The 25953-nt window shown below is 48.1% G+C and overlaps 1 protein-coding gene across 12 annotated transcripts in view; it reads right to left on the bottom strand.

The window, feature by feature from the left end:
• Window positions 1–3444: 3444 nt before the first annotated feature.
• RASAL2 (RAS protein activator like 2) overlaps window positions 3445–25953 on the bottom strand; it is a 159533-nt gene continuing 137024 nt past the window's right edge. For 5 of the 12 annotated variants that reach the window (XM_068199437.1, XM_068199440.1, XM_068199441.1 and 2 more), the window contains 13 exons: window positions 25736–25834; window positions 24408–24962; window positions 22478–22622; window positions 19674–19818; window positions 18537–18773; window positions 17702–17903; window positions 15208–15407; window positions 13108–13969; window positions 9637–9771; window positions 8380–8582; window positions 7855–7942; window positions 5958–5988; window positions 3445–4058 (listed from right to left, as the gene is read on the bottom strand). In XM_068199437.1, coding sequence (XP_068055538.1) covers window positions 3928–4058; window positions 5958–5988; window positions 7855–7942; window positions 8380–8582; window positions 9637–9771; window positions 13108–13969; window positions 15208–15407; window positions 17702–17903; window positions 18537–18773; window positions 19674–19818; window positions 22478–22622; window positions 24408–24962; window positions 25736–25834 — 3033 coding nt within the window. In that variant the 3' untranslated portion in view covers window positions 3445–3927. The remainder of the gene's footprint in view (window positions 4059–5957; window positions 5989–7854; window positions 7943–8379; window positions 8583–9636; window positions 9772–13107; window positions 13970–15207; window positions 15408–17701; window positions 17904–18536; window positions 18774–19673; window positions 19819–22477; window positions 22623–24407; window positions 24963–25735; window positions 25835–25953) is intronic. The other 7 variants (XM_068199439.1, XM_068199436.1, XM_068199438.1 and 4 more) reach the window with 5 other exon arrangements.

The following is a 25953-nucleotide window of genomic DNA, read 5'->3' on the forward strand; positions in this document are numbered from 1 at the left end:
TACACCTCATATTCTCTAACTAGAAAATACACGCATCCCTTTCCATGCTCCTGTAGATTCCCTGCCTGAGTTATGCCACTGAGGAGGAATGTGGCAAAATGTGTAGCTGTATGGATCTGTGCTTTTGTAAAAAGCTGCCCATTTTGGATACACCAGGGAAAGAACAGCTGGTAATTCCTAGATGTGAAATCTATTTCCCTTAAAAAAAAAAAAGGCCTGAATTCCTAGAGTTTTAAAGAACAGGGATTTTCAGGATGATGCCTAGGCCATGCTCCCTCTGTCCTCTCAGAGCCTTGTCACCCTGCTCACCTCACACTGCAGACACCACACACAACCTGCCAAGAGGCCACACAAGAGGCTGCTCCATCTCCCTGCCCTGCTGTGCTGGCCTCAAGCTTTTTCTGAGCACTCAAGAACCCCAGGTGGCTTTGAGGTTTGGACAGAACCCTCCTAGAACGGTACCAACGTGGCCAGCATGGACTGAGACACCAAGACGGTGTGACTTTCCTGTTCAGTCTGAGGAACATGAGTATTCCTCCTCCAGGCTATCCAATTTTTCCTGCACTGCTTCATCTGTTCCCCAGTGAGAGCAGCAGCTCCTTGCACAGCATTAGACACAGCCATCAGCCTTTGCTCAGTGTGAACCCAAAGCCAGCTCCCCATCACACGAGGCACCGTTTACTCCCTCAGAGCCCACTGGCCACGAGTCTAAACCCAAACGTGATCAGGCCCAGGCAGGGCTCCTGCTCCTGAACAGACACGTGGTTTAGTGCCACTTGGATTTTATCAGTCTGGATAAAATAGAAACTGGCATTTTCACATATTGTCAGCTTGAGGCGGCTGGAAGTTTTCTGGAAGGCTGCTTGGTAACAAACTAGGAGAGACAGCTGCCTGCAGGACTCAGGAGCAGTGTTTTGTGCTGCAGCAGATCAATTCCAGTCTTGCAGCACTGACTCTGCAACCTTCACCCCTCCAGGGTCTGCAGGCAGCGACCCCTCGGCGGCAGAGCTGGAGGAGCACGCCTGGCACCTAAGGGGAGAAACTGGAAAAGCAGAGAAACAACCAGCGTAGCAACGAGCTGTGAGACCACAGAGAGGGGTCAGGCTTTGAGAGAGCTGCTGCTTTTTCCTACAAGCATTCTTCAAGCTTGAGAAACACGCAGGAGAAGGTACGGTATTGGAATGATGCACTACCAAAGACCTCACCAGTACTGGGGCAGGCTCTAAAAGTGCAGGCTGAAATGCTGCTCCTATTGCAGAAACCAAAGTGGACACCTCAGAGCCCTCAGCATCAAACCACACAGGTCAGCCAGCGACCTCTGACATTACCAGAGCACTGGGGAGCTCCAGGGAAAGGTGTTTCCCAAAATAGTGCTGGAATAACTCTCCTAGAACACATCTGCTTGTGCCTTGTTGTGTCAGTGCAGCCCCACGGGCACTCACACCTTGCTCACAGCACACCCATATCACCTGCATGGTGCCACAAGGGAGCAGTTCACATGCCCATCCCAAAAGGGATGGGAACACGCTCCCCCATGCTACAGCCGTGCAATTACAGTACATGGCTACAGGGACATGCAGATCCCACAGAGAGAGCCCACAAAAAGGGTTTGTGTAAAAGAGGCCCTCACGTGACAGCTCAACACTAACTGGAGAAGTTGCTACGGCTGCGATGCCTGAAGGGAGGAAGGAGAAACTCAAAGGCACAGTTTGAGGAATAAAATATCAGAGGTCGGCAAGGATCTAGAGCTGGAAGACGCTTTGGAAAGTATGGAAAAGTAACCACTGCTGAGCCAGTGCAGAGCACAACCCCAGGTGTGTCAGTGCCGGCAGCACCGAGTCCTGGCCGAGCGGCCGGAGCAGCTCTGATCCCAAAGAGCCGAGCATTAATCCCAAATCCCAGCTCACTGCAGTGCTCCAGAAGGCCTGGCTAGGATCGATGCACACACATGCTACAGCACAGGGGTCTCTGCACTGATGCACAGAACACACGTGGGTAGTGATGGCAGCTTGAGCTTCATGACACCAGAGCACACACACTGCCCTGCCACCTCCTGCATCAGCCACAGGGCTGGGATGAACTCATTTCCAAAAACCAGGCAAACTTGGCACCAGCTTCGGGTCTTGGTATTGCCAATCATTCATGTGCAGAGAACTGGCTTAGATATCCCTGCATTTTTCATGAGACAATCCCACACTGAGGCACCTCTCAAGGTTTTGTCGCAAATTGAAGTAAACTTTTCCAATTTCCACAGCATGTGTGAATAGTTAATCACACTCCCTGTTATTGGTATGTTTCTGTAATTAACAATTTCAATCAATGCTGCAATAATTTCATTTACTGTAAGAGTCTGAGGGCTAGAAAAATGCACAGCAAAAGCTGGAAGTAAAAATTCACACTTGACTCCAGAATCTGGGATTAAAAAAAAAAAAAAAAACCTCTCTCAGATTAAATATTGTGGCACTTGATCAAATAATGAAAATTGACAATACCAAGCCATTTACTGTTCATCTGTTACAGGTTGTGAATGTCACTATCTCCCAGGAGAAGGTCACTTTGGAGCGATATCCCATTCACACACAGTCTGGAATCATGCTTCTATGAAAGGAATTGGAGACAAAAGCTTAGTCAAAACTCTTGAAAAGAACTGCAGTGTACAGAACTCAAAAAAAAAAAAAATCCCTTTAAATTATCCAGAGAAAGGAAAACTTCAGCAGAAATGGAAGATCTTTCAACAAAGGTGCAGAAAGCACCTTTCACTGGAACTACGCTGGCTAAGCAAGTGGCTGAAATAGTGAAAATAAGCAAGCATTAGAATACAGAAATCCTCTAGAAAAAGGGACTTTTGCATATGGAATTTCCTGTGCTGGGCATGGGCAGCCTTTGGTTAGCCCTTTCCCGAGAGGATTAACCTGTCTGTTCCTGATGGAGAGCAGAGAGGGAATTCAGGGTGCCTCTGCAGGGGGCCTGCGGTGGGGATTGGCTAGAAATCGTTAAAAAAGTATTTACAAGTCTGTAAATCCTCCAAACAGAAAATATAAAACTGCATCAGAACTGGGGTAAAAAAGAAAGAATCCTACCACAAAATCCTGCAGATTCCCTCTGCCTGACGGGAAGCCTGACTGTGCAAATTCCAGGATTCCAGCTTGCTGCTCCCACTTTGTACCCTCTTCAGAAAGACTGTTGGAAGTAGGTAGAGGACACAGCAAGAGCCAGTTCTCTTGCTAAAACCTTTGCTATCAAGTTTGCATTCACTAAAGACCAGCTGGGGAAGAGGGGAATGAACCCAGCTGGTGAGTTTTCCTATGGAATTCATTTCACTCCATTCATGTCCTTTTATCAGCCAGTGTCTGCCTCGGGTCACCCACTGCTCACCGCTCTCACCCACAACACACACGCACACACACTCCCCTCTTCCTCCTCCCAGGACTGCAGTGCTTTCAACAAGAGAAAAACAACAACAACAACAATAACAACAACAACATAATAATAATAATAAAAAAAATAGCAATAATTAAAAAATCTACAGTATTCACTTCCTTTTGGTATATTACATTGGCATTTTCTGTACACAACCCAAGAGCTCCCTCTATTTACACAGTGATCCACAAGGACGTATTCTGGGGAGCCTGGTTCTCCTGGCCCTGAGTGGGGAATTCAAGCCCACCCTCCAGAGTTGCTTTTTTAATTTTATTGAATGTACAATACTATCTTAAAACAATTTAAAATACAATTTTAAAATACAATTCTAAAACAATTTTAGAACAATCTTCAAACAATACAATCTTCAAACAATACAACTTTCCTTTTACAGAAGAACTATGTGCAACAATCAGTGACGGTGAGGGGTCTTGGCTCTGCTCCGTCGTGCTCTTCCACGGAGGTGGTTGGCAGCACCTGCAGAATTAGAAACTGCTGTTCTTAAATTCACCATTCTCCGTGATGGAAAGCTTGGGAGGGTTGCCATTCCGGACGTGCGTGGTGTAGCGCTCCTTTACCTGCGTCAGGGCACTCATCAGGCGCGTGTTGGCCGAGTCCAGGAACACGATCCGCTTCTCCTGCAAAGACACCCCACAGCGTCAGAGCTGCCGCACGCCCGGCGCCCTCGCTGGGAGCGGCCTGGGCTCTGGGCAGAGGCAGCTGGGCCAGCATTCCCTGGCGAGATGGGCTGTCTGCCTCTTTCTGTTTTCGGGTGCCACGGGCTCTTCTGCCGCCGCTCCGGCCCTCCGGGGCTTTTTGTGCGACAAATCCAAGTTACAGCGGGGAATCGATCCAGGCATGGAGGCTCCACCCAGCCAGGCAGGGTTTTGCCACAGGGGAGTGGGAGGGGGTCGGTGTTAATAACAATGGTAGCCAATTTCCATATTACATTTTAGAAGTACGTTAGAAAAACAGAAACAGGCAGCAGAAAATAAAAGTGGTGGGGGGTTTCATCTGGCAGAGAAAAGTGCAAGTGGTATCTGCCGACCATCGTCTCTGTGCTTTGGATGGAGTGTGCTCAGAGTAAACTCATGGGATGCTTGAAATAAATAAATAAATAAACAAACAACCAAATAAATAAAAATAATAAAAAAGCAGATAATGGCAGCCTGCGGTGACGGTGCAACAGCAACACAGAGAAGCAGCAGCCAAAGCTAACGCTGAGGGTTACTGGAGGTGAGGGGAGAGGGCACCGTGGGTGGAGGGGAGATGCCATCGACAGAACACAAAGAACAAACATGAAACACGCTGCTCCTAGACCCATTCCAGCTCGGGGGGCTCCTGGGCTCCACGAATGCACGTGCCTGGTTGATTGTCCTTGCACAGAACGTGCCAGCCTCCACTCGGAGCAGACAGCTCAGGGATGTGTGCTGCTGAATTGACATAACCCATCACCAGACCCAGCCTGCTAACAGTGGGATACAGCCCTGGAGGGGCAAGCCAAGGAGTTGTTGGCATAATCAGAGATGACAATTTCCATCTTTCCCCACAAAAATTAATAATAATGCAGCTGCAGAAGGCAGTGCTAGAGATAGCAGGAAGGTAACTGTGCTCTCCATGCCACCGGCTGATTGGCTTTTGTTCTTTGAGAAGGGAAAATGTTTAATTTGCTCAACCAAAACAAGTTGTATGTGGGAACTCTTCCCAGTCCAGCCCATTGAGAAACAATATAGAGGGAAAAACAATGCACAGAAGTCATAAACATTAAGGAACAGTTCAGACACTGCTCAGGAGACCCACGTGCTACCAGAGCCCCTTGGGATTCAGATCTCAGCACATCAGTGCGTGCCACAGCACTAATCAGCAGTGTCTGCTTTTCTCAGCAGGCTCCCCCACAGGGGTGAGTGCTCGGGTGCAAAAACAAAGCAGAATTTAAGTTCTGCTTCCGCTACAGCCCTCAAGATGCCGAGCTCTGTGTAACGCCAACAGAGGAGGAGGAGGCACGAGGCACAAGGCCTGCCTTAGCCCTCATCCCAGTCCAGCTGATGGGAGCAGGGAGAACACTGAGCCGAGGAGTTACAGGCCTTTCCTCCCATGCTGAAATGAACCTTGCAGAACACAACTGCCTCAGAAGGAATGTGCCCCTCAGCAGGCAAATCTCCTACTCCTCTGACTGTATTTCACCTGGAGCACGCCATTTAAAATTAAAATTTTCATTCTGAAACTTTTCCTGAAAAAATTCTAAAAAATCTTTCCAAAGAGTTGAAAATGAAGGGCTGGATGTTTCCAGACACTGCTGAGCACTCACTGAGGCAGTCTGCAAAACAGCTGGAAATCCACACTTGGAAAATTAATCTTAAAAGCACAAGCTTGGTGAGTAGAGGCATCTTCTCACTGAAAGGAAAATTGGATCTACCAGGCACGTCTCTAACACGCTCAGGGCACAGGGAGCAGGAGGAGCTGGAATGGGTAGGAGGCCAGTGTGCTGGGCCAGGACTGGGTACTGCTCAGCTAGAGAACTGATTGGGTTTACTTGCCTGTTGGAATTATCTCATCCCCATTTATGACCTGTAATTTAACACAGCGGAGATGTCACTTGCAATAGCAACCGGGCCAGTTCTCTTTGCAGCTGTGCTGCTCCGAGGAGAGAGTCTGGCCAGACCTATCCCTGCTCAGGCTCCAGAGCCAGGGGAACAGCTCGTGTCTGCGTGCGTGGGAGCAGTGCTGGGAGCTGCACTGCACCCCTCAAACCATCCCAGGCTGGTGTCCCTAAGCACAGGATCCAGGTCACTGCTGCTCCTGGCAGCCTTCAACTCTTCAGCCGGGCGCGACAAGCCGGGTTTCAGCCCCACTCGATGCATCTCGCATAAAAAACACCTTTCCTTTTCTAGCCACTGAAGGAATCAGACTAAATAAAACCTTCCAAGCGTGACTTCAAGGGATTGCTACAGAACCCAGCAGACACCTGGGCCCCCTGGTGAGTCTGTTCTGAACCTTTCACCAGTTTCCTGCTCTGCTCAGGTACTCGAGGAAGGTCGGTGACAACTGCACTTCCCCCATGCACTGCCTGACAGTGAAGCAGCTGAGGTTTGCCAGTGACCTTGCTTGACCAGGAAAAAGAGAAATCATTAATGCTGCTGTTTTGTTCCTGTTTTTTCACAGGTGATAAACGCTGCATCACTTGATGAAGTGTGCCAAGGACTACACCCTTCCTGCCCTGAGGGTCTGAAGGTCTCACAGGTCAGCAGTGGTACCCTCTGCCAGCTGGTGACACTGGGATCACAATGGTCCATGCTCCACCTTGCTAGCCCATAACCAACACCAAGGCTGAGAGCCTCCTGGCGCACACAGGTAACAGGCAAGTTTCTTACTCGGTCACAATCTCTCCCCTCCAAAAATCACTTTGCATGTTTACCCAGTGCCCTTCCACCTTCTTGAGGCAGATGGAAAATGCATCCATCCATTTCAGAATCCAGGCTGCTGCCTGGATGAGCTGCCATTCCATGCCGGTAACAGCGAGATGCCCTGACTGTGCCTATCTCCAAAAAACACAGCTCTTTGCTGCTTTACATTTTCCCTAGGGTTCCACAGGAGTTCAAATATTTCTAATTAACCATGTTCAGCTGAGACTCCCACCACCACTCTTTGTGAGGGAATAACTTAGGTTATTCAGGAAAAATTATTAAAGAAAATTTCCATATGGAACTACTGAAAAGCCCAGAAGCAGGAAAGAGACCTTCCAGATGCAAATACCACAAACATAACACGGCAGGCAGATACAAACCAGTCCCAGGTTCTGTTGTGGGATCAGCACAGACACAGAGGAAAAGCTGGAATGACCCCACAGGATACACCCACATGCACTTCCCACTGGGTTCCCCTCCCCACAGCTGCCCAGGGTGACCGAGGTGGGAGCTGCAGGTTTGTGGGAAATGGGCATTTCCCCAGGACTGCCGGGATGGCCAGTGGGGTGAAATGCCACACGTGACATTCCCAGGACAATGCTCTGTTGCGGCATTCTCTTTCCTGGACTCCACTGTCCAAAGCCATGCTATTGCTGGCACAGCTGAGATGCATGCACATGGCAGCTAAACTATGCTGGGGTGGGGCACAGCTTTCCCAGAGGTCCCAGGTCCACACTTGGAACAACATCTACACAATGCACTGCTATTCCTTTACTCCCTTGGGATCTCACAAAGCAGCAAAGGTTTTGAAGACATGGTCCGTCCTGGGATTTGTTGCCAGGCTGCCTCAAAGCCCAGGTCAGACAGTATTGAATAAAGCCCAAAGTTGTCTCCCAGAGGCAATAAGTGACACGTATCACACTGGGGGCTAATACAGCTTGGAAGATAGAGAACAGTGCTGGGGCAGGAGAGAGGGGCCAATAACAGGTTCTACACACAGGTTCTGGGAGATCCTGAGCTCTTTACCTACCTGTGCATCAATGATTTTCTGCTTTGCATCAATGACTGCTTGCATCTCAGCGTGATCCTTCTTCAGCTCCTCCTCAACAGCCATGAGTCTGATGAGCAAAGAGAGGGACAAATTAGGACAGGTTAATATTATTCCCAAATGTTTCAGGTACTCTGGCCTGTTGGTTTGATTTCTCCGCTTCTCCTGGCTCTCCAAGAGAAGAATTCTGCTGCTCTCAGGAAAGCTTCTCTCTCCATCTGACACGCCCAGTTGCCCAGCCTTGTTATTTTCAGAATGGACATTGCCAAAAATGGCACTGCTCTGAAAAACTCATTTCACGTACAGATTCCAAACAACAACAAAAATAAAGACCTAGACTCAGAGACCTAAGCTGAAAATTCCTAAGTATTTTCTTTTACCTTCCTGTCAACCTCAGGCAAGCTGCCACACCTGCATCCCCATTTCTTCAGCTCCAAGGATAGAGCGGCACAGGGGAGCCGCTTGTCTTGTTTGGAAAACCCAGTCCCGAGCTTTCCAAAGCCTCACCTGCTGATGATACTTTTCATCTGGCTGTCCTTCTCCTCCTGCTGCCTGCGCAGCCTGTCCTCACTGTCTTCCAGTCGAGATTTGTAGTCTGTGAGCAGCTTCTGCATCTGCTGCTCCTGCACCAGGAGCCGCCGCTCGTACTCCTCCAGCCGGCGGCTGGACACGCGCAGGCGCTCCTTCAGCTTGGCGATCTCCTGCTCGTACTGGGGGTGCCAGGTTGCCAGGTGCAAAGGGGAAAAAAGAAGAGATCAGATCCTTATACTGCTCTGCTGCTCTTTAGGGGAGTGTTGTTTTTTTTCTTTTTTTAATGAAAAATAAGCTGAGTGAAGTAAAGGAAGTGAGAAGCAGGGGCGACCATAGAAAAGGAGCATCCAGCTGCTCCCACGCTGTGGGTATCACTCTGCAGCACAATGCCAGCAGTCAGAGGGCTCTGACATGGCTCCTTATCCTTGACTGGTCACACCCTGCCTTACTCCAGACTCCAGCAGTTCTCAGGCAGACGCTGCTAAAAGTGCTCAACTGCAGAAATGGCCTGGGCTGCCCAAACTTACAAACCCCGACCTGTGTAGGACCCAAATAATTCACTCTTCAGGACCTAATCAGTCAGGGCGGGTCAGAGCAAACCAGTCACTGCAAACCAGAACCTGTCAGGTTACTTGGCTGAGCTTTTGTTCTTCTTGTCTCTCTGGGCAATCGTTTCTGCAATAGTGCCACGAATCTCAATATATTCCTTTGTTTTGGGTTCATTCACCTTTCCTAACAATCCTATGTTTCTGTTTCTTTGTCCACTAAATGTTCCCCTCACTCCTTGTGCTCTCAAAATACCAGACCTCTTACACAACTCCATCCCCACAGCAACACATGGCTGTAACTGTTTTTGGAAAAATGGCATCTATTCCGGAAAAAACATACACATTCAAAAACAGATCATGCGGATTTCTGCGCAGCTCAGAAACCTTGCAGTACCTGGGTGACAGGCATTTGCCTCAGGAGAGGCCCAAGACAAAATCTGACTGCTGCTACTGATGAAAGCTGAGCTGCAGCCCTGCATAGTCCCTGTACCTGTCCTAACCATGCTCGGTGTATGAAGTTAATAAATATAGTAAAATAAAGTAAATCCTGATTTACTTTACTTACAGAGTTAGTGATCGCTATAACCAATATAACCAGTGTGAGAATGTGTGCTGCTGTGACAGCAGGGCCTGAAAGTCCCTCTGAACTCGCTGTGGGGTGCACAGTACTCAGAATCAAATCTACCTTCTCAGCATGCTTGACTTCGTCCAGGTTCTGAGCCATGTCCTTCTTGGTGTCCTCGTACTGGCCGTTGTTGAACACCCACGCCGCCGTCCTCTCCACCGGGGACAGCGTGGCAGAGTCCACCGGTGACTGCACCTGGGGCAGAGACACCTGGGTGTTAGCCTCCACCAGAGGAACTGCACACACCAGCTCTGACATCCAGCTCAACTGGAGGAGAAAGATACCCGTGGATCTTGCAGCCTCAAAGGATCCCCGGAAGGTCTCCTGCAGGGATACTCCATCCTGCCTTGACTTTGGACCTACAGCACCTACCTGAATCCCTCTAAAACCAATTCACTTTAGAAATTTTTCTTCCTCTCCAAGTGAGCTTCTCCCTGGAAAAGTTCTTGTTTCCCAATCCTGTTCACATCCACCTCTTCCCTTTGCTACACTGTCAGCAAGGCTTTCTCGCCCTGCCACCTCTTGCACAGAGAACACACCGTGACAAAGCTCTGCTCGCAGCGTGCTCAGCTGAGACAGGCTGGTTTCCCTGGAGTGCTGAGGAGCTGAACTTGGGAGCAGCTTCCTCAGTCGGGCTGGGACAGACTGCAGTGGAGCATGGGACTGCACAGCCTGGATCTGGGACAGCGTGGCAGGACTTGATGTGGCAGGGAGGTGTGACATTACCACAGCAGTGCCTGCCAGGTTAGGATGGTCCATTGCAGCGTGGCTGCCCTGCCAGGGCCAGCTGTGCTGACTGAGAGAAGTGTCCAACCTCTTTGGAGGCTCCGTCTCTCCTCTTCAAGGGAATCCAAAAAGGGAGCCAAGAAAAAAGACAAGAAACTCTCCGCCTGGCTGGGGAAAACATGGCTTGCTATAAATTCCAAGCAATTTTCATGGACAAAGACAAGTTTATAAGCGCAGGAATTAGCATAATTACTCCTGAAAGAGCAACATTGTCTTATGTTTTTGAGAAATGCAAAAGATCAACTTCTCCCCAGCTGCAGCTTTCTTTTTGTGCCCAGGCAGCTCTTCAGCCCGCTGCCTAGCGCAGTGGTGCACCCAAGTGCACTGTGCTCCCTGGCTGGAGCTTCTCAAGTCTCAGCCAGGAGCTCTCCGTGGGGGAGGAAGAGCTTCTTTAGGAGTCAGGGATCATGTCACCCTCCTGCTGTGTTTCTCCTGCTCAGGAAGACAGGGCTGGTGCTGGGTCTGCTCCCACAGCTCAGCTGTCCTGAGCAGCCATGGGCACTTCCAGCACGGGAAGAAGCCTCAACAGAGTGCAAAGGCAAAGAAAAGGCATAGGAATTAGGCAAAAAATCTTGGATTTAGGCAAAGGCCTTTTGCCTAGAAGGAAGTCTTCACAACAAGAAAGCTAACAGCCCCCTAGGTGTAGTGTGGCAGCCTGGCAAAGCTCATTAATTCCCATTTTTTTGATGGCGTTTGCTGTCAGGCAGCCAGAGCAAGGGAGACCATGGACCATGCAAGGCTGTGAATGGCTGGAGAAATCAGGAACAGGACGGATGAACACTGTCACCAGCCACTGGAGCTACAGGGGACTCAGAGAGCAGAAAGGTGACTACAAAGTACATCCCCTGCCCTGCACCAGACTGCTGAGCAGCAGCAAACCTGGCCAAACAAGCTTCCAAGTGTAGGACAGAATATTTCCAGCAGCCAAATTGTGGAAGCTGTCAAAGCTCAAGCGGATGGCAAGCTAATGGTTTACAAGTTATTCTCTCATAAAGGGCAAAGAAAGAATTAGTCTGCTAGGATCATGTATTAATTCCCCTCTTTGCCTCTCTTCCAGAGGAACACACTGACATTTCTGTTCCCACCTACCTCCTAAATGGAAATGGAAGGCAAAAAGTGACCTCTCCCAGCAAACAAAGGGCCCAGCTCTATATTCAGAAACAAATGGGACTTGTGGAGAACAGAGTCTAATAATTATAACGCCCACAAAACATGCCTAGAAAGAACATGCCCAGAAAGAACATGCCCAGCTTCTCTTTTCTCTTTCTCTTTTTTAAACAAGAACAGAATTCCAGAACAAGATTTGCAATTAAAAGGACACAATGGAATTTGCCTTGAAAAAAAATGTTGGCCACTCGATTTGGCACCATTCAAGTCGTTGTTCATGGGTGTGGGGAAGGAGAGAACAAATTGATTTCTCTGAATAAAGCAGGAGCAAGTACTCTAATGAATCCAGTGAAAACAATCAGTATAGAAAGTACAGCGGGAAAACAAGTGGATGCACATCCCCTTCACGTTTACCCTTGTTACTGGCATAAAGTGTGCTACCAGAACCACACAAGGTCTGTTAGTATTCCACAAAAAACCCTTCAGCTAGCCATGCCCCGATGCCCCACACTTCAAATAACAAACAATTACTTCTTTGGGTGCCACTAACTTGGCATACTGAGCTTTGGCTTGTGATTCAGTGTTTCTGGTCTCATACTTCAATGAACTTGAGGTATCAAAGTAGTTTTGAAGCCCTGATTGCTCTTGGGTTCCCAGGCATCACCCAGGTTTTCCTGTAACATTCAGGAGTTTGCCAAGAAAGCTCCACTGTCAGGGAACACCAAGAAAACCTTGGGCACAGCAGAGGTTGTTCTGCCAGCTTCACCTCACGGCCCAAAGCCTTCCCCCCGCAAGAGCTCTGACCTGCAGATCATGTTTTCCACCCTCACTGTAGCATTGAAATATTCACTTCCTCTGTAAAATTAAACTAATTTAGGAAAATATTTTCATACACAGCAAATCACAACAGTATCGTTATTATTTAAAAAAAAGATAAAGGAATATTGGCTTTTTGACAGGAAAACCTTGATTTATAGTTGCCTATGAGCAACTGATAATGTGCATTAGGAATTGGTAGATATAAGCACTCCTTTCCACAAAAAAATTGCATTATTCATAGTTTGGGATGATAAATGAAAAAGCAGCAATTTTCTGAGGAACAGCAAGAGATTGCTTCATCATGGTGAAATATGGATTTCTCCACACTTTAGACAACTGTGCTTATTTGTTATTTTGGCAGCAGTTATTCTGTGATGTTTTATCTTTGTTCAATTCCCTGTTTTGAGGTAGCTCTGCTTTTAAATTAGCACCACAGGGCAAACACAGTCTCACGTGGCGATCTGAACTACCACTACAAAGCTGCTCCTGGCTTTTTTTTTCTTTTTGTATTCAGGGAAATTTTCCAGTTCTGTTTCTTTCAGCAGGTTTGCTGCTACCTTAGTAAATGGAAAACAGTTCTTTTTTTTTTTTTCCTTTAAATTTAGTAAAAAAGTATCCCAGTGGCACAGATAAGGTGGCTTGCCAAGCTCGTGAGGGTGACAAGCACTCTATTCCTTACACTTGCTACTGGCCGCTGGCGTAAGTGCTGCTACTCTGGATTCAGCTTAGATTCTGAGAGTCAAGGTCAAGAAAGCTTTGGAGGCCAAGGAGCAATGGGCTGAACACCAAAGCAGAGGCCTGGAGGCAGGACTCCCTTACCTGCTGCGTTTGCTGCCGCTGAATGGCCCGCACCTTGGGGACGGGGCTTTCCCTGGAGGACGAGGACTGGTGCCGGGAGCGGCTGCCGTTCTGGATGGGCTCCGTGCCCAGGGCCCCCGAGGCTCCGGACACGCTGCCCGTGCTGCGCAGGGAAGGGCTGTGCGTCAGCGTGTGCAGCGTTTTGGCCCTGGTGCCCAGCACGGCTTGGTCCATCTTGCGGATCTGCGCCTGGCTGCTGCTGTTCTGGCGGGGCAGCACCACCGGCACGTGCTTGTCCGGACCCGCGGGGCGCCGCGCCGAGTCCTCGCTCTGCGAGCTGCGCTTGGCAGACTCCTCCAGGCTGCTGTTGCTGCGCCCGCTGGGCTTGAAGTCCTCGCTGTTGCTGCGGCTCCGGGAGCTGGCAGTGCTCAGGTTCTCCGGGCTGGAGTCCACAGAGGCCTTGGCCGTGGGGGGGCTGGGGTTGTTGAGCTGGTAAACCGGGTTTTGGAATGAGAGAGGCCGGAGGCTGCCTTGCTGGTTCCACGCCGGGTGCAGCGGCCTCCGGACCTGGGGAGCGCTCTGGGGGGTGCTCTGGGTGTCCCACAGCTGTTTGATGTTGGCCACCTGGGTGACGGAGAGCTGGCTGCCCGCCAGGCGCAAAGGCACGTCGTGCATCATGGAAGCGGTGTCACCGTGAGCTGTGTGAGGGTCCTGCAGGTCCATGAGAGAGATGCTACGTCCGTTGGGCAGGACGCTTACCTTCTCATCCTTATCTGAGCAAGTCATGCTCTGGGTGGACGCCTGCTGAACCAGCAGTAAGGTCTTGCCCCTAAAATGTCCATCTACATTTTCCTGGGTTGGAGACTTCATCTTGTTTATGTCACTGTGGAGTGGAAAGGAAGTTGGTTAATTTTTGAGCAGCCAAGACCCCGAGAGGTCCCAGAGAAGTCTTTCTACCTCACTTAACCTCCCCCCACTGAAAGCTTCAAGGAGCCAGACTTCCTTTTATGAGCTCTTTGTGTGCAAGTCAGAACACACTCTTCCTTAATTACCACTTATCTTGGAGAATTGTGTTTGATTCAAAATGTCCTTCATCTTTATTTTATTTTTTACAGGTGAAATCTAAACCATTCCCACTAAATCCTCCCCCCCTTAGTCACTTCTGTCTCTAGCAACACTTCAGATGCCATTTAACCCTTTGTCATTACGTAACAAGAGATGGGACAAAAGGAAGTCGCCTCAAGTAAGTGCCAGCAGGGATGGTTTAAATTGGATGCCAGGAAACATTTCTGCACCCAAAGGATTGTCAACAGTGGCTCAGGCTGCCCAGGCAGTGGTGGAGTCACCGTCCTTGGAAGGTGTTTAAATATGGCACATGAGGACACGGTTTAGTGGTGGCCTTGGCAGTGCAGGGCTAACGGTAGGACTTGATACTCTTAGAGGGCTTTTCCAACCTTAATGATTCTATGAGTCTGTGTATTATGGAGGTCTTAAAATTCAGCAGGAGTTTGTGTGAATGCTCCTTCAGAGCTGGATGTAAGCTCAGGGGGCACGTGACAAACTGGCCCTTGTACCTGACAGCACAGGTACTGCTCTGGGCCGGCAGCAGCCGAGCCCTTAGGCAGCTCTGCCATGTCTCAGCTCCAGATTAACAGCTCTTACAGTGTGAGAAATGCTGCATGAAACACAGGAGGTACTATCTCTGCTTTCCACAGCTAATAAGTTTCACCTACAGCCCAGTTTTTCCATTAGCAGCCTGATGGCCAGAAGGAAACACGATGGCTGACCGTGCACTCAGGCTGCCAGTAAATCACAGAACTGCTTTTTCATCAGCTCAAGTCACTGACTCCCAGAGATGTGGTTGAGTCCTGGGTAAGCCCAAGCTCCAGGTGCCCAGTGCCACCATGTGCACCTCTTACTGGGATGGTCTATTCCCCATGAGAGAGGGCAGAGCTCCCCATTCCACAGCGGGGCCGGGCAGCCAGCTCAGGTGATGAAGCCCCCAACCCTTGGAATCACAGAATGGTTTGGGCTGGAAGGAGACCTCAAAGATCATCTCGTTCCAACTCTTCACAGCTTTAACAACTCCACAGCTGCCCTCGAACCCTGGCTGGGACCTACCCATCGGTGGGGTCCTCAGTTATCTTCTGAAGTCCCGAGGAGAGACTTCCAGCGACGTTTGGGCTGGAGCTGTGCTCCGTGAAACGCTTCAGCTGCTGCTGCGTGGGTGTAGGGCTGGTCATGGATTTTGTGATATCCGCAAGAATACGAGGGAGAGGTCCCAGTTTTGCCACGGTTGCCTGTAGGAAGGAATTTTCACCCTAATTGGATACAAGCACCACGACATCCGCCAGGTTTGGGTTTTTTTGGTACCGATGCACAGAGGCGGAGGGATGGAGTGGAAGGAAGGAGGGTGGGTGGTTGTGTGCGGGTGTGCCAGGATCGCAATGCAGTGTTATGGAGCAGCGCAACGACGGCGACGAGATGGATGGAGGAGACGAAACGGGGTGCAGCAGACATTGAGGAAAGAAAAGGAAATAGAAAAGAAATTAGGATTGACCCCCAAAAATAAAAATCATGCTCAATAAAACAAAACTACTGGCATTCCAATGCAAAACTATCATGCAAAGCACACTGGGTCCCGGGTGGGTGAGGTCAAAGTGAAAACTACAGCATCTGCTCATTGAAGGGCATTCAAAGGCTACAGATTCAGGTGGTGGGGGGAACTTTCCAGGCAAAGGGTGTCATGTGGTAAAGGAAACGCATGCCAACAGACGAGGGAGATCATGAGAGGATCGCAGGCGTTGAGGGTGATGGGGAAAGGGAAGGTTTTTGTTTCAAAAGCCTTTCAGTTTTGGTATCCTACATGGACGCCATCTCCTTTCGCAGCGTTATCAACAATTAATTAAGCCATTCTTCCCTACCCAAACACGAAAAATAACTGCACGAGAGCATCAGTGATCCTCATCCCAATACCACCCCATCAGCATGGGATGAAATGTGTGGCTCCAATTACAGGTTAGCTCAGTGCTGGCCAGGCTGAGGGTAAGAGCAGCTGGCCTTCAGCAAGGAAGGCTGCTCCTCCAGGCCCTGGCTTCTCACCCCTTTGGGCCACTGCTGGGAGATCAGCTACAGGGCATCTCCAGGCTCCTGGGAAGAAGGTGAAGGAACTGCAGATTTATTAAAAAATCAGAATTCTGCTACAAAACCAATGTTCTTCTCAAAGATACCTTTGTTTTCCCCATAAGCAGGCATTCAGCCAGTTTGGCTCCAGAGAAGGGTCTCGTTACAGATGCTTTCATACAGCACTGTGGCTATTAAAATCTCCAAGGTGGCTCCTCTCATTATTTCCCAGTCATTCCCTACAGTAAAGCTATAATGCATGTAACTTTACCCCTGAATTCTCTTTTCAGGAAACCACTGTACCAGCTCCCAAGGGCGGCTAGGATAGATCCATACATCTAACCTACAGAAAGGGCCATGCAGATCCATACATTTGGAATCTACACTGTGTATATGTATGAGGTAAACTAAAAAACAACATCATAACTTATTATCAAACTAAGATTAATATACAGACTGTCTTCTTGAGTCAAGGGCATTTCAATTTACTCTGATGCAACAAGCTCAGATTTTTGTTTTTTCTTTTAAATAATGTACAGTGAAAAAATAGATACACAACCAGTAACTACTTTGGCAAACCCTAATGCAATAAAAATTGAGTGCATTGCTATTCACCTTACTTCTCCAGTTTCAAAAGAAAGAGTAGTATACATGGAGCATGGACAAAATAATGCACCCTAAAAATTGAAGTATGGAACAGTTCCAAGCACTTAAAAAAAAAAAAAAAAAAAAGACTCACAATTCAGCTTTTCTGGGCCTTATCAACTACCTTTGCTACCAAGATTATAATGATTTTTGGTTCCTGCAAACCCACATAGCTAAGGAAGAGCAAAGCTCTGCCTTTCCTCCTTCTATAGCTAAATGGAAGCACTGTTGGTGGTGTCTGCTGGGATCAGAAGAACAGAACCTGGACACTGCCCATGAGCTCAGCTCAGGGCACAGCAGAAAGCCTCTTGCTCTGCTACAGGATGGCGCTCGGAGCAGATCCAGCTTCTTACACGGCGTTCCTTGTTTGCCAAAATCAAAGGCTACGGAAATGAGAGCATCTCAGCAGGCTTTGGATCGGGTTGTTGATGAGAACAGCTCCACAGGGCCAACTCATTCCTCCATCAGAACCGGGGGAGGGCTGGTGTGCAGCAAAGCACCTCCCTTAGCACCACAAGGGCACAGCAACACGGCCTTTTCCTGTCCAAATGCCTCACTTACGAGACAGGACTGGCTGCCCAGGGGATTTCAGGTCCACTTCCAAGCAATGCCTTCAGCACCTGACCTTCCTAAAGGCTCTGCAAAGTGTCTGCAGTGCTGCTGCAGCCCAGCCACCTCACACACCCTGCTGCAGCCCTGATCCAAAATCATGGAAGGAGCAGTTGTGAAACAGCACCATCACCCATTCCCCTCCAAAGCTCCTGGCTTCCCTTGATATTCCCTAATGTTTACTGTAGCTATGGCAGCATCCCTGGATTTGCCCTCCCGGGCCTCCAAACAGCTTTACCTTATCAAGCTGGGACACAACCTCCCACAGGAGGGAATGCAGCACCGAGAGCTCTTTGCCCAGGTCGATGTAGCCGTCGTATCCAGGCATGTTGGAGATGGTATCTGGGTTAGAGAGCTCCCTCAGAAAACGCTGCATTCCTCCCCACTCATGTTCCAAAAATTCATTCATGAAGGCCATGTACTCTTCCTTAATACCAAACCTGCAGGAAAGGGAGGTGGGGGGAAACCCAGTCAATAACCTCCACACAATATACAGAGTACAAGTGCTTACAGATAATTACTTAAACACTTTACTTTAGACCTGCCTTTCTGAAGATTTGGAGTTAAAAAAAAAATTTAAAATCTGAAGATTTTGAAGTCTTGGAGGAAAAAAACCACATGGACAATTTAAGAGCTTTGTTGTACTTACTTGAATACTACTACCTCACTGTTTATATTACAAATCACACCTCTCCCTGCTCCCTCCCACAGATACTCTTTCTCTCCTCCCATGTAGGAGACGTGCCATGCCCTTTGTATCATTCAGCTGAGAATTCTGGAGGGAGAAAACATGAAAATCATGATCCTTAAAACAGCAAGGATCATTTTTCCCTTTGAAACAGCACATACACTAACATGCCAGTGGCATGACTCTTCTTGGTTTTATGCTGTGTCCCCTCCACAGAATTCAATACAGCTCCAGTCTGCATGTAAGGAGAATCTATCTGAGGTGTCTCAAGTGCTCACATCTAAGTGAGAAGATTCCCCCTTTCCTAAAGCTGGCTTCAGTTTCCCTGTGAGCACAACTAGGAATCGGGCACGCCGCAGGTTTGGGTTTCCCTGGCAGCACCTACTTGGCAAAGTTGGCGAGGTTCTGGATGACTTTAGCAATGAGGGTGAGCGTGCGAGAGGTCTGGTCATCAGGATACTCCTGCATGAGGTTGAAGAGGCTGGGGGACATGATGGCAGGGCACAGGAAGCGCAGGAAGAGAGAGGCACTGATCAGGCGCTCACTGATGTCCTGCTTGCCCCTGTTCAGGCACTGCTGCTTCCAAGATGCAAACACTTCCTTCAGCTCACGAGGGAACACGCTGAAAAGAAAAAAAAAAAAAAAAAGAAAAAAAGGAAATAAAATTGCACTGGCAATGAGATGCAAAAAGTTGAACGGGTGATCAGTCACCCAAAATACTTCTCTGTGAGAAAACATCAGCTCTTTTTTTACCTCCCTATTTTTTTCTCTTTCTCTCTAGGCTAGGTAACGTCATGAAGCCTCTATTCATAGATCCCCATTTAATCTGGTGGCACTTAAGTAGTCTTTAAAGCACCCCTTGTTCCTGTGTGTTAAGTGAAGCCATTTCCAGACACGCTGATTTGCAAGCTAGGAACTACTTATCCATTGCTACCCTGGAGCAAACAGGGTGTTAGAATACTGAAAACAAACGAGGCAAACTGAGCTCATCTCCACATCTGACAGTTTTACCTTGCTTGTTAGGCTCTCAATACTATGCCTTTGCTTCATGCCAAAGCAGAAAGGCCCCTCTTCTTCCACTGCTACTCAGAAACAGAGATCAATAGAAATCTCTCTGCCAGTGCTTCCTCCCTGTGATTTCCTGTTCAATTCCACATATCTGAAGGGTCTAAAAGTCTTCTGTACACATCAAAACTCGCAGCTTTTTATGCCAAGTCCAAGCTAAGCTATTATCTCCTGACTTTATTCCCTCCTTATCCAGTCACACTCAGTATGTGCTCCCTTGGCGGAGGATTTGGGGAGGTGTGGTTTGTGGCTTGGGACCCCTCAGTCTGGGCACAGGTTCCACCTGCAATCTGGAGTCACACACAGGAAGGCAGTGAGGAAAGGGGACAGAGGCAGCCTGGGAAGATGGAAGGGGCTGTGCTCCTTCCCTGTCCCACTGCTGCTCCCTCACCCTCAGAGGAGGAACAGGCACCCCCGAGCAAACAGGGGACAAAGGGAGGGAAGGAAGATGCCTTACCAGTAAGAATTGATAATCTTGCAGAAGACCAGCTCACAACACATTTTCAGGTTGCACTGATGATCTGCTAATTCACTCTGTGAGCACCTGCTGGGATCTGCTTCACAGTTTTCATCTGACTCATACACAGCCTTGATAAATTCCCCTGGAAAAAAGGAAGAGGATGAGGAACCAGGGTAGTTACAGGAAAAGCCTACTTGACACACCTTTAAATCCTGCTTATGTCTTTCCCTGGCAACTGCCTGTGCTGCTCTGGGTGTCTGCAGCTCAGCCTCCAGACACCAGCTGTTGGAGACACGACTCCTCCCAGCCCTTTCCCAACAGAGCACAGCCTGGGCTCTGATGCTTCAGCCTCCCGTGCCCTTGCTGTCCCCAAGCACAGGTGCAAAAACAGGATGGCTCTGCTTAGCAACCCTGCAGGCACCTCCCTTATGGCCTAGAGAGGAGGATTTGACTTGGTATTCAAACTGTGTTATCAACTGTGAAATTATCCACAGTCCTAGGAATGAAGCTGTGTGCTATTTGTTTTCATCATTCCCCCAGAAAATGCACTGGCAATGATATTTATTTATATTATTTCTAAATCTGCCTATCTGCCTCTTTTTTTTAGTTTTAAAAAGTGTCACCTTGCCCTTGGAATTTGAGTAATACCCAAGCACTAGCTAGATGCTGCTAATTTTCTCAACCTCTTATATCAACACCTTACAGCGTTTTTATGGCCTGCATCTTTCAAGCTCCTTGGCAATTCTGTCACCCTTTTCCCTTTCAGCATCACAACAGAAACTGCTCACATACAAACCACATGAAGTTGGCTTTGTCTGCCAGACTGGAATGAACTACTCAGTGGTTTCCCTCCTCTATATGCAGGCATTCCAAGTGATTTTTAAGCTGTTGGGTGTTCACTAGGAAAAACCCTTTATTCATTGGTTTAATGATTCAACGTCTTTCAAGTTCATCTCCTCAGATGATCTCACTGGCTCTGAGCTAACACAAGGCTTATTTGTGGAAAAAGGTCTTGTTTTTATCTTTTGCTTTCCTAAAACCCCTTAAACACCTCTCAGCCCCTTCCCAAATCTCAGCTTGGTGTTGTTGCAAGCAAAGCAGACACCACATTTTCTTAATTTTTGCTGAGGGCATCTAAATCTCTTACTTGCAAAACTGTTGGCATCACTTTTGTTGAGCCAATTCTGTTTTAACTTTTGTTTACTGGATAATATTTTTTTATCCTTAAACACATTTGAAGCTTACTCTTTGTGGCCCACAAGATTCAGATATAAGATTCCCTTACAGACATGTTACATTGCTAACACCAACCACAGTGTTGTTAATCCTTTCAAAGAACAAGGCAGCTGAGTAAAATGACATTTAAAACCTGACAAAGAATTAGATGGGGATATTGTCATGAGTGAAGTTGTCCTGAGCTGCAGACAAGCTGGACAGCCTTAGGGGCATTTTCCATCTCTCCTGCCTATGATTTACCATCTTATCACTCAGTGCTAAATGATGTATTGGAAGTCATTAATGTTAAAATATTTAATGCAATTACTGCACATTAAGGAGCTTGCAGTCAGCTGTAATGGAGTGGTCCCACAGCTGATGTCCAGCCTGCTGGGAAGCACAGCACAAAGTACCAGGCTGCTCGTTTCTCCGTACCAGGTGAGAGCCTACAACTGTGACTTCCACTGGTCCCACCCAGGAGAACAGGACTACCAGAACAGGCTCATTACACTTCAGAAATGGCCACACTGGATGTAATTCCAGAGCTGACTACACTGACCCTTGGAGCACTAATTCAGCCAGCTATCTCCTTGATGCCTTGCCAGCATCTGGAATTGCTGAGGACAAGTGAGACTGCTGGGAAAGCAGGCAGCTTGGCTTTTTTTTTCCTCCTTTTTGTGAAAGGATGTGGTGTGGGACTTGGCTTTGGCCTGATCTTGTTTCTCTTGTATCAATTTCCAAAGCTTTCTTCATCCCAGAAACAACAGGGGGCGGGTGGCTCATTGTGCAATTGTGGAGAAGGAAGATTGTGTGGAGCTGCTAAAAGCTGACTGTGGTGAGCCTGCGGAAGCCAGCCAGCCTGGGTTTGGTCCCCTTTACTGCTAACTTTGTGTGGCCAGGAATTCCCCAGGCACTGGGTTAGGACTAGAGCAGAACCTTTTGGTGGAGGGGGGACAATAACAAAGTTACCAGAGTCCACCCTGGCATGTAACAGTGGGCATGAAGACCCTGGTGGGGAAGAGTAGGAGATCCCAGGATGGCCAGGCAGTTTTAATGAGCCAGTGAATAACGAGCACTCAGGAAAAACACAGGCAAGAGGCTTCCCAGAGAGGATGCATCTTGATCTCCTGCCCTGGGATGCTTGGCAGCCATGCAGCCTCACTCCCTGCCCTTGTCTCTCTAAGGACTATGTGTCAAAACCCCTTTTCCAGGCCTTTTTATATATCAGATCAAACAAGCACCATTGCTCACAAAGAAATTGCAGTGTTATACCTATTTATCACGCTAGAGACCCAAAAGAAAGTTGCCCAGAAAAACAGAACATGGTAATACAAACTTGAAGAGGGACCCAGCTACATCAAATCTTGCCTTGCCTTGGGTGCTACTGCTGCAGGTACCCAAGAGCACCCTTCTCCCCGTGGAGGAAGGGCATCGAGAGCAAGACAGTGCTATCCGTGTATGAGACACTCAGGCTGAGTGCTGAGGCTGTTCCTTCCCATCCACGTTCCCAGCTGCAGCCATGCTGCAGACACAGCTCGGGGTCAGCCCTTGCTGTGTAAACAGCTGGCACACAGTGGGTTTCTTACCCAGTGCATCCTGGAGGTACTTCTGTCCCACCAGCTTGAGGTATTCCTCAATAGCTTTGGTAGCAAGTGTGTTCTCCCTGAAGATCAGGACATCATGTTCTGCACAACGATCTACCTCAGCCATCACCAGATCTGTCAAGAAGTCCTGAGGGAAAAAGGTCAAATGGCAAAGGTGATTTTAACCAGCTCAGTTGTGCCAGGCTAACTGCAGAAGCCAAGAAGGAAGGATATTTTAGGATAATAAATGATTTCTCAGCCTGGGACAAGGGGTGCAGCAGGTACATGAAGTAAGGGCCGAGGAAATAGCCAGGTCTCCTCTTGGGTTTATTATATTTGTAGAGTGGCATAGATTACAAATTATAAAGGGTGAAGCCAAAGTCTCTTAAAAAAAACCTTTACAGCCAAGCTTGTGTTTCAGTTTAGCTCCAGAACAGCAGCTTGTTTATCAGAGGCTTTGTCTGCTGAAAAAAACTGTGCTATTAAATGTATCCTTTTTTTAATATGTATTTCTTATATTTATTCCTTATCTTTATAAGGAATATTCCATATAAACATGGATGTAAAAATCCAAATTAGAAGTGACTTACAAGTTATTACAGCTTGATGACATTTAAATAAGAAGAATGGCTTAATAAATTAAATTTACGAACTAAGAGTGCTTTAGGATTTGGGAAAAAAGAAGTTAACATTCAACTTGCTGGTTATCTACATGGCTTAACTTGAACTGTATTTGATTGTCCAGGCAGGAACTGTCAGCAAGCCTTGATACAGAGAATAATCTCTTGATAGAGGATCTAATTCTACAGTAATACTTATTTCCTGAAGTGGTAACTTTATGTGAGTAAACAACATTTAGTACTCTTGGTTTTCAGTCCATTATTGCTGTTTCTTTTCAACAAAATCCACGAGAATTCTTTTCACCTGGTGCAAACTGGGAACATCCAGCTGTATCCCCATCAGCAGAAGTACGAGTTGGAAACACCCTCTTAGGAGCTTTATGGCAGCCTGAGCCACCTGGTGCCTCCCATAAAAAGAGGTTCAAAACTTCACACACCAGGAATGCAAAGTTATAACACTAATTTATCTACTTGTTGCAGCAGGCACTGCAGCAATCCAGAGCCTGTTTTCTAGCAGGGTTTCAACATAATAGCTACCAGCTTCTCTCATCAGATCACTTAAGGAACGTATTCCTGTCACACACACTGTCACAGGGCACCAGCCATCCCGAGCTGTTTTCAAGGGGCAAGCAGAAAAGGACCTTTTCTGGAATAGTTAGGTGAGGCTGTCCCTTGGATGTTGTTTACAGCCATCCTTCCAGATCTCTATCTTTCTGATTTGTGCTTTACTTGCTCTCGCTGGATTCAGCGGCAGGAGCTGCCTCCAGCGTGGCACTACTCACACAGCAGCTGGCAGGCAGCAGCCAGATAGATCGATGCACGCTAATGCTTCCCAGAGCTTCCCACGACCTGCAGGATACTCTCCCACAACTCATTTGAAGAAACCAGTGTGCACCCACAAGTCCTAAGAGCATGCCTGGGGCAGGTGGGATCACCATGAACTCGGTATGGATCCCCCAAATGGCTGCTCAAACGCTGACCAAATCGATGCTGGCATCGATCAGCTGACTCAGCGCTGACTCAGCGCCGGCACCCGCTGCTCACTGTATCACAGGCTTGTTTATAGAAGCACTTCTCCAGTTCACCAGCCCCCTGTCCACTTATCTCTTAACCTACATCCTGATTGCAGAAATGCAAGGGACACTCAAAGGCAGGTGCTGATTTACAGATTAGCATGAAGTTATAGAGTCCTCCCGCTTACACTTTGTACACCACATCTGCTGCTGCTGCTTACTGTCATGGGCCCCCCAGTTTCCAGCAGGAACCCCTTATCAGTAGCCACAGTCACTCCAACAGGAGCCACCTGCGCTTACCTTGGCTCTCCCAGTGCTCTGAAGAATGTGCACCAAGGCAGAAGCCATCTCTTCCTTGTTCTTGACACTGATCACAGGTTCCAGCACGGAGCACAGCAGGGCGTAATTGCTGGTAACATACTCCCCAAATTCCTTGTACTGCTCCATGGGCAAGATGGTGATGGTCTGGTAGCGGGATTTGATCCGGATGGAAGGCCCCCCTGACTTGCCTTTGTTGGCTGTAGGGGTGCTGACTGGGTACCATTTCTCCACAAACTGGCGACCGGTCACGCTGGCCGTGGGAATGTTGACCAGGCCTACGTAATTGTTCTTGTCCTTTTTCTTCTTCTTCTCCACGTCCTTGTAGATGTGAACCGTGATGCTCTGAATGTGTGGGAGGCTGTAGAACTCAAAGTGCTCCCCCCAGAAAATGTTGTCTGCTTTTGCTTTGCTGGTGGTGCGGGCAAAGAGGGTGTCATCAAGGCACAGCTCACAGAAGTATTTCTTCTTAGGGGTCAGGTCCTTGGCCTCTATGATCCAGAGGCGAAGCACGTTTTCAGCTCGACGGCAATTGTCCTGTGCGGAAGAAAGAGATCAGTTTTGATTCAAAACCCCTAAAAGTTGAATATTTCATCTTCTGAAGCGGCAGCAAAGGTGCTGCCTTTTCTGTCTGAGGTAAGGACAGAGTCAGAATTCAGAATCAGATTGTCTGATCCAGAGAGAACTGGAATCTCTGGAAAACTGGACATTTTCTTAAACAGAGGCAAAGGGCTGTGTTTTTGTATGTCAAGAGTGTTGGAATATTTTTCTTCTTCAAAAGCTGTATTTGAAATGCTTTAGAAAACAAACACTCTGCACAAGAGCCTGTCCAAAGCTGCCACACTGGTGAGGAATCCCAGAGCACTGTTAGCCTGTCCCTGGGAGGCAGGACTGCAGCTATGGAGTGACTTATCAGACATTTCCAGCTGATCTGTAACTCGATTCCCTGTCTCACTCCAGCTCCAGTTGGTTTAATGGTGGTTTTTTTGAGGTCCTAGATTAAAACATGACCCTTATGAAGCCATGCCCCATCTTTCCCAGGTGCATGGCCTCAGAAATCCAGCCTGCATCCCAGGCTGGCTCTGGGGCAGGGATCAGGAAGCATGCTGGTGTGTATTTACTCATTAAAGGTCTGACCTACTGCACTCCCTGGAATAGCACACGGCAGCTTTAGATACACGGATGAGCGGACGGCTCCCCAGACTAAATTAATTGAGGATGCATCTGTGGGAAGCCCTGGTACACTGGACTAAAATCCAATCATACCACCTCCATTCCCCCACTAATCTTATTTTTGCAGTTTCTATTACCTTCATTGGCTGCGATAGTCTGCGTATGTTTTCCATCCACCAGTCCCTCTCGGCTGCAGAGGAACAACTGAAGCATTTACTGCCCTTGGAGTAGGTTACCTGGAATGAATAAATGACAGACTGAGCTCAGGCAAGCCTAGGAGACATGAAAGAGGCTGCAAAAAGCAAGGAGGAAGATAAACAATGCTTGAGTAACAAAGTAAATATGAAAAAGGGAG

Source organism: Anomalospiza imberbis, chromosome 9, assembly GCF_031753505.1.
Source record: "Anomalospiza imberbis isolate Cuckoo-Finch-1a 21T00152 chromosome 9, ASM3175350v1, whole genome shotgun sequence".
Classification (NCBI taxonomy): Eukaryota; Metazoa; Chordata; class Aves; order Passeriformes; family Viduidae; genus Anomalospiza; species Anomalospiza imberbis.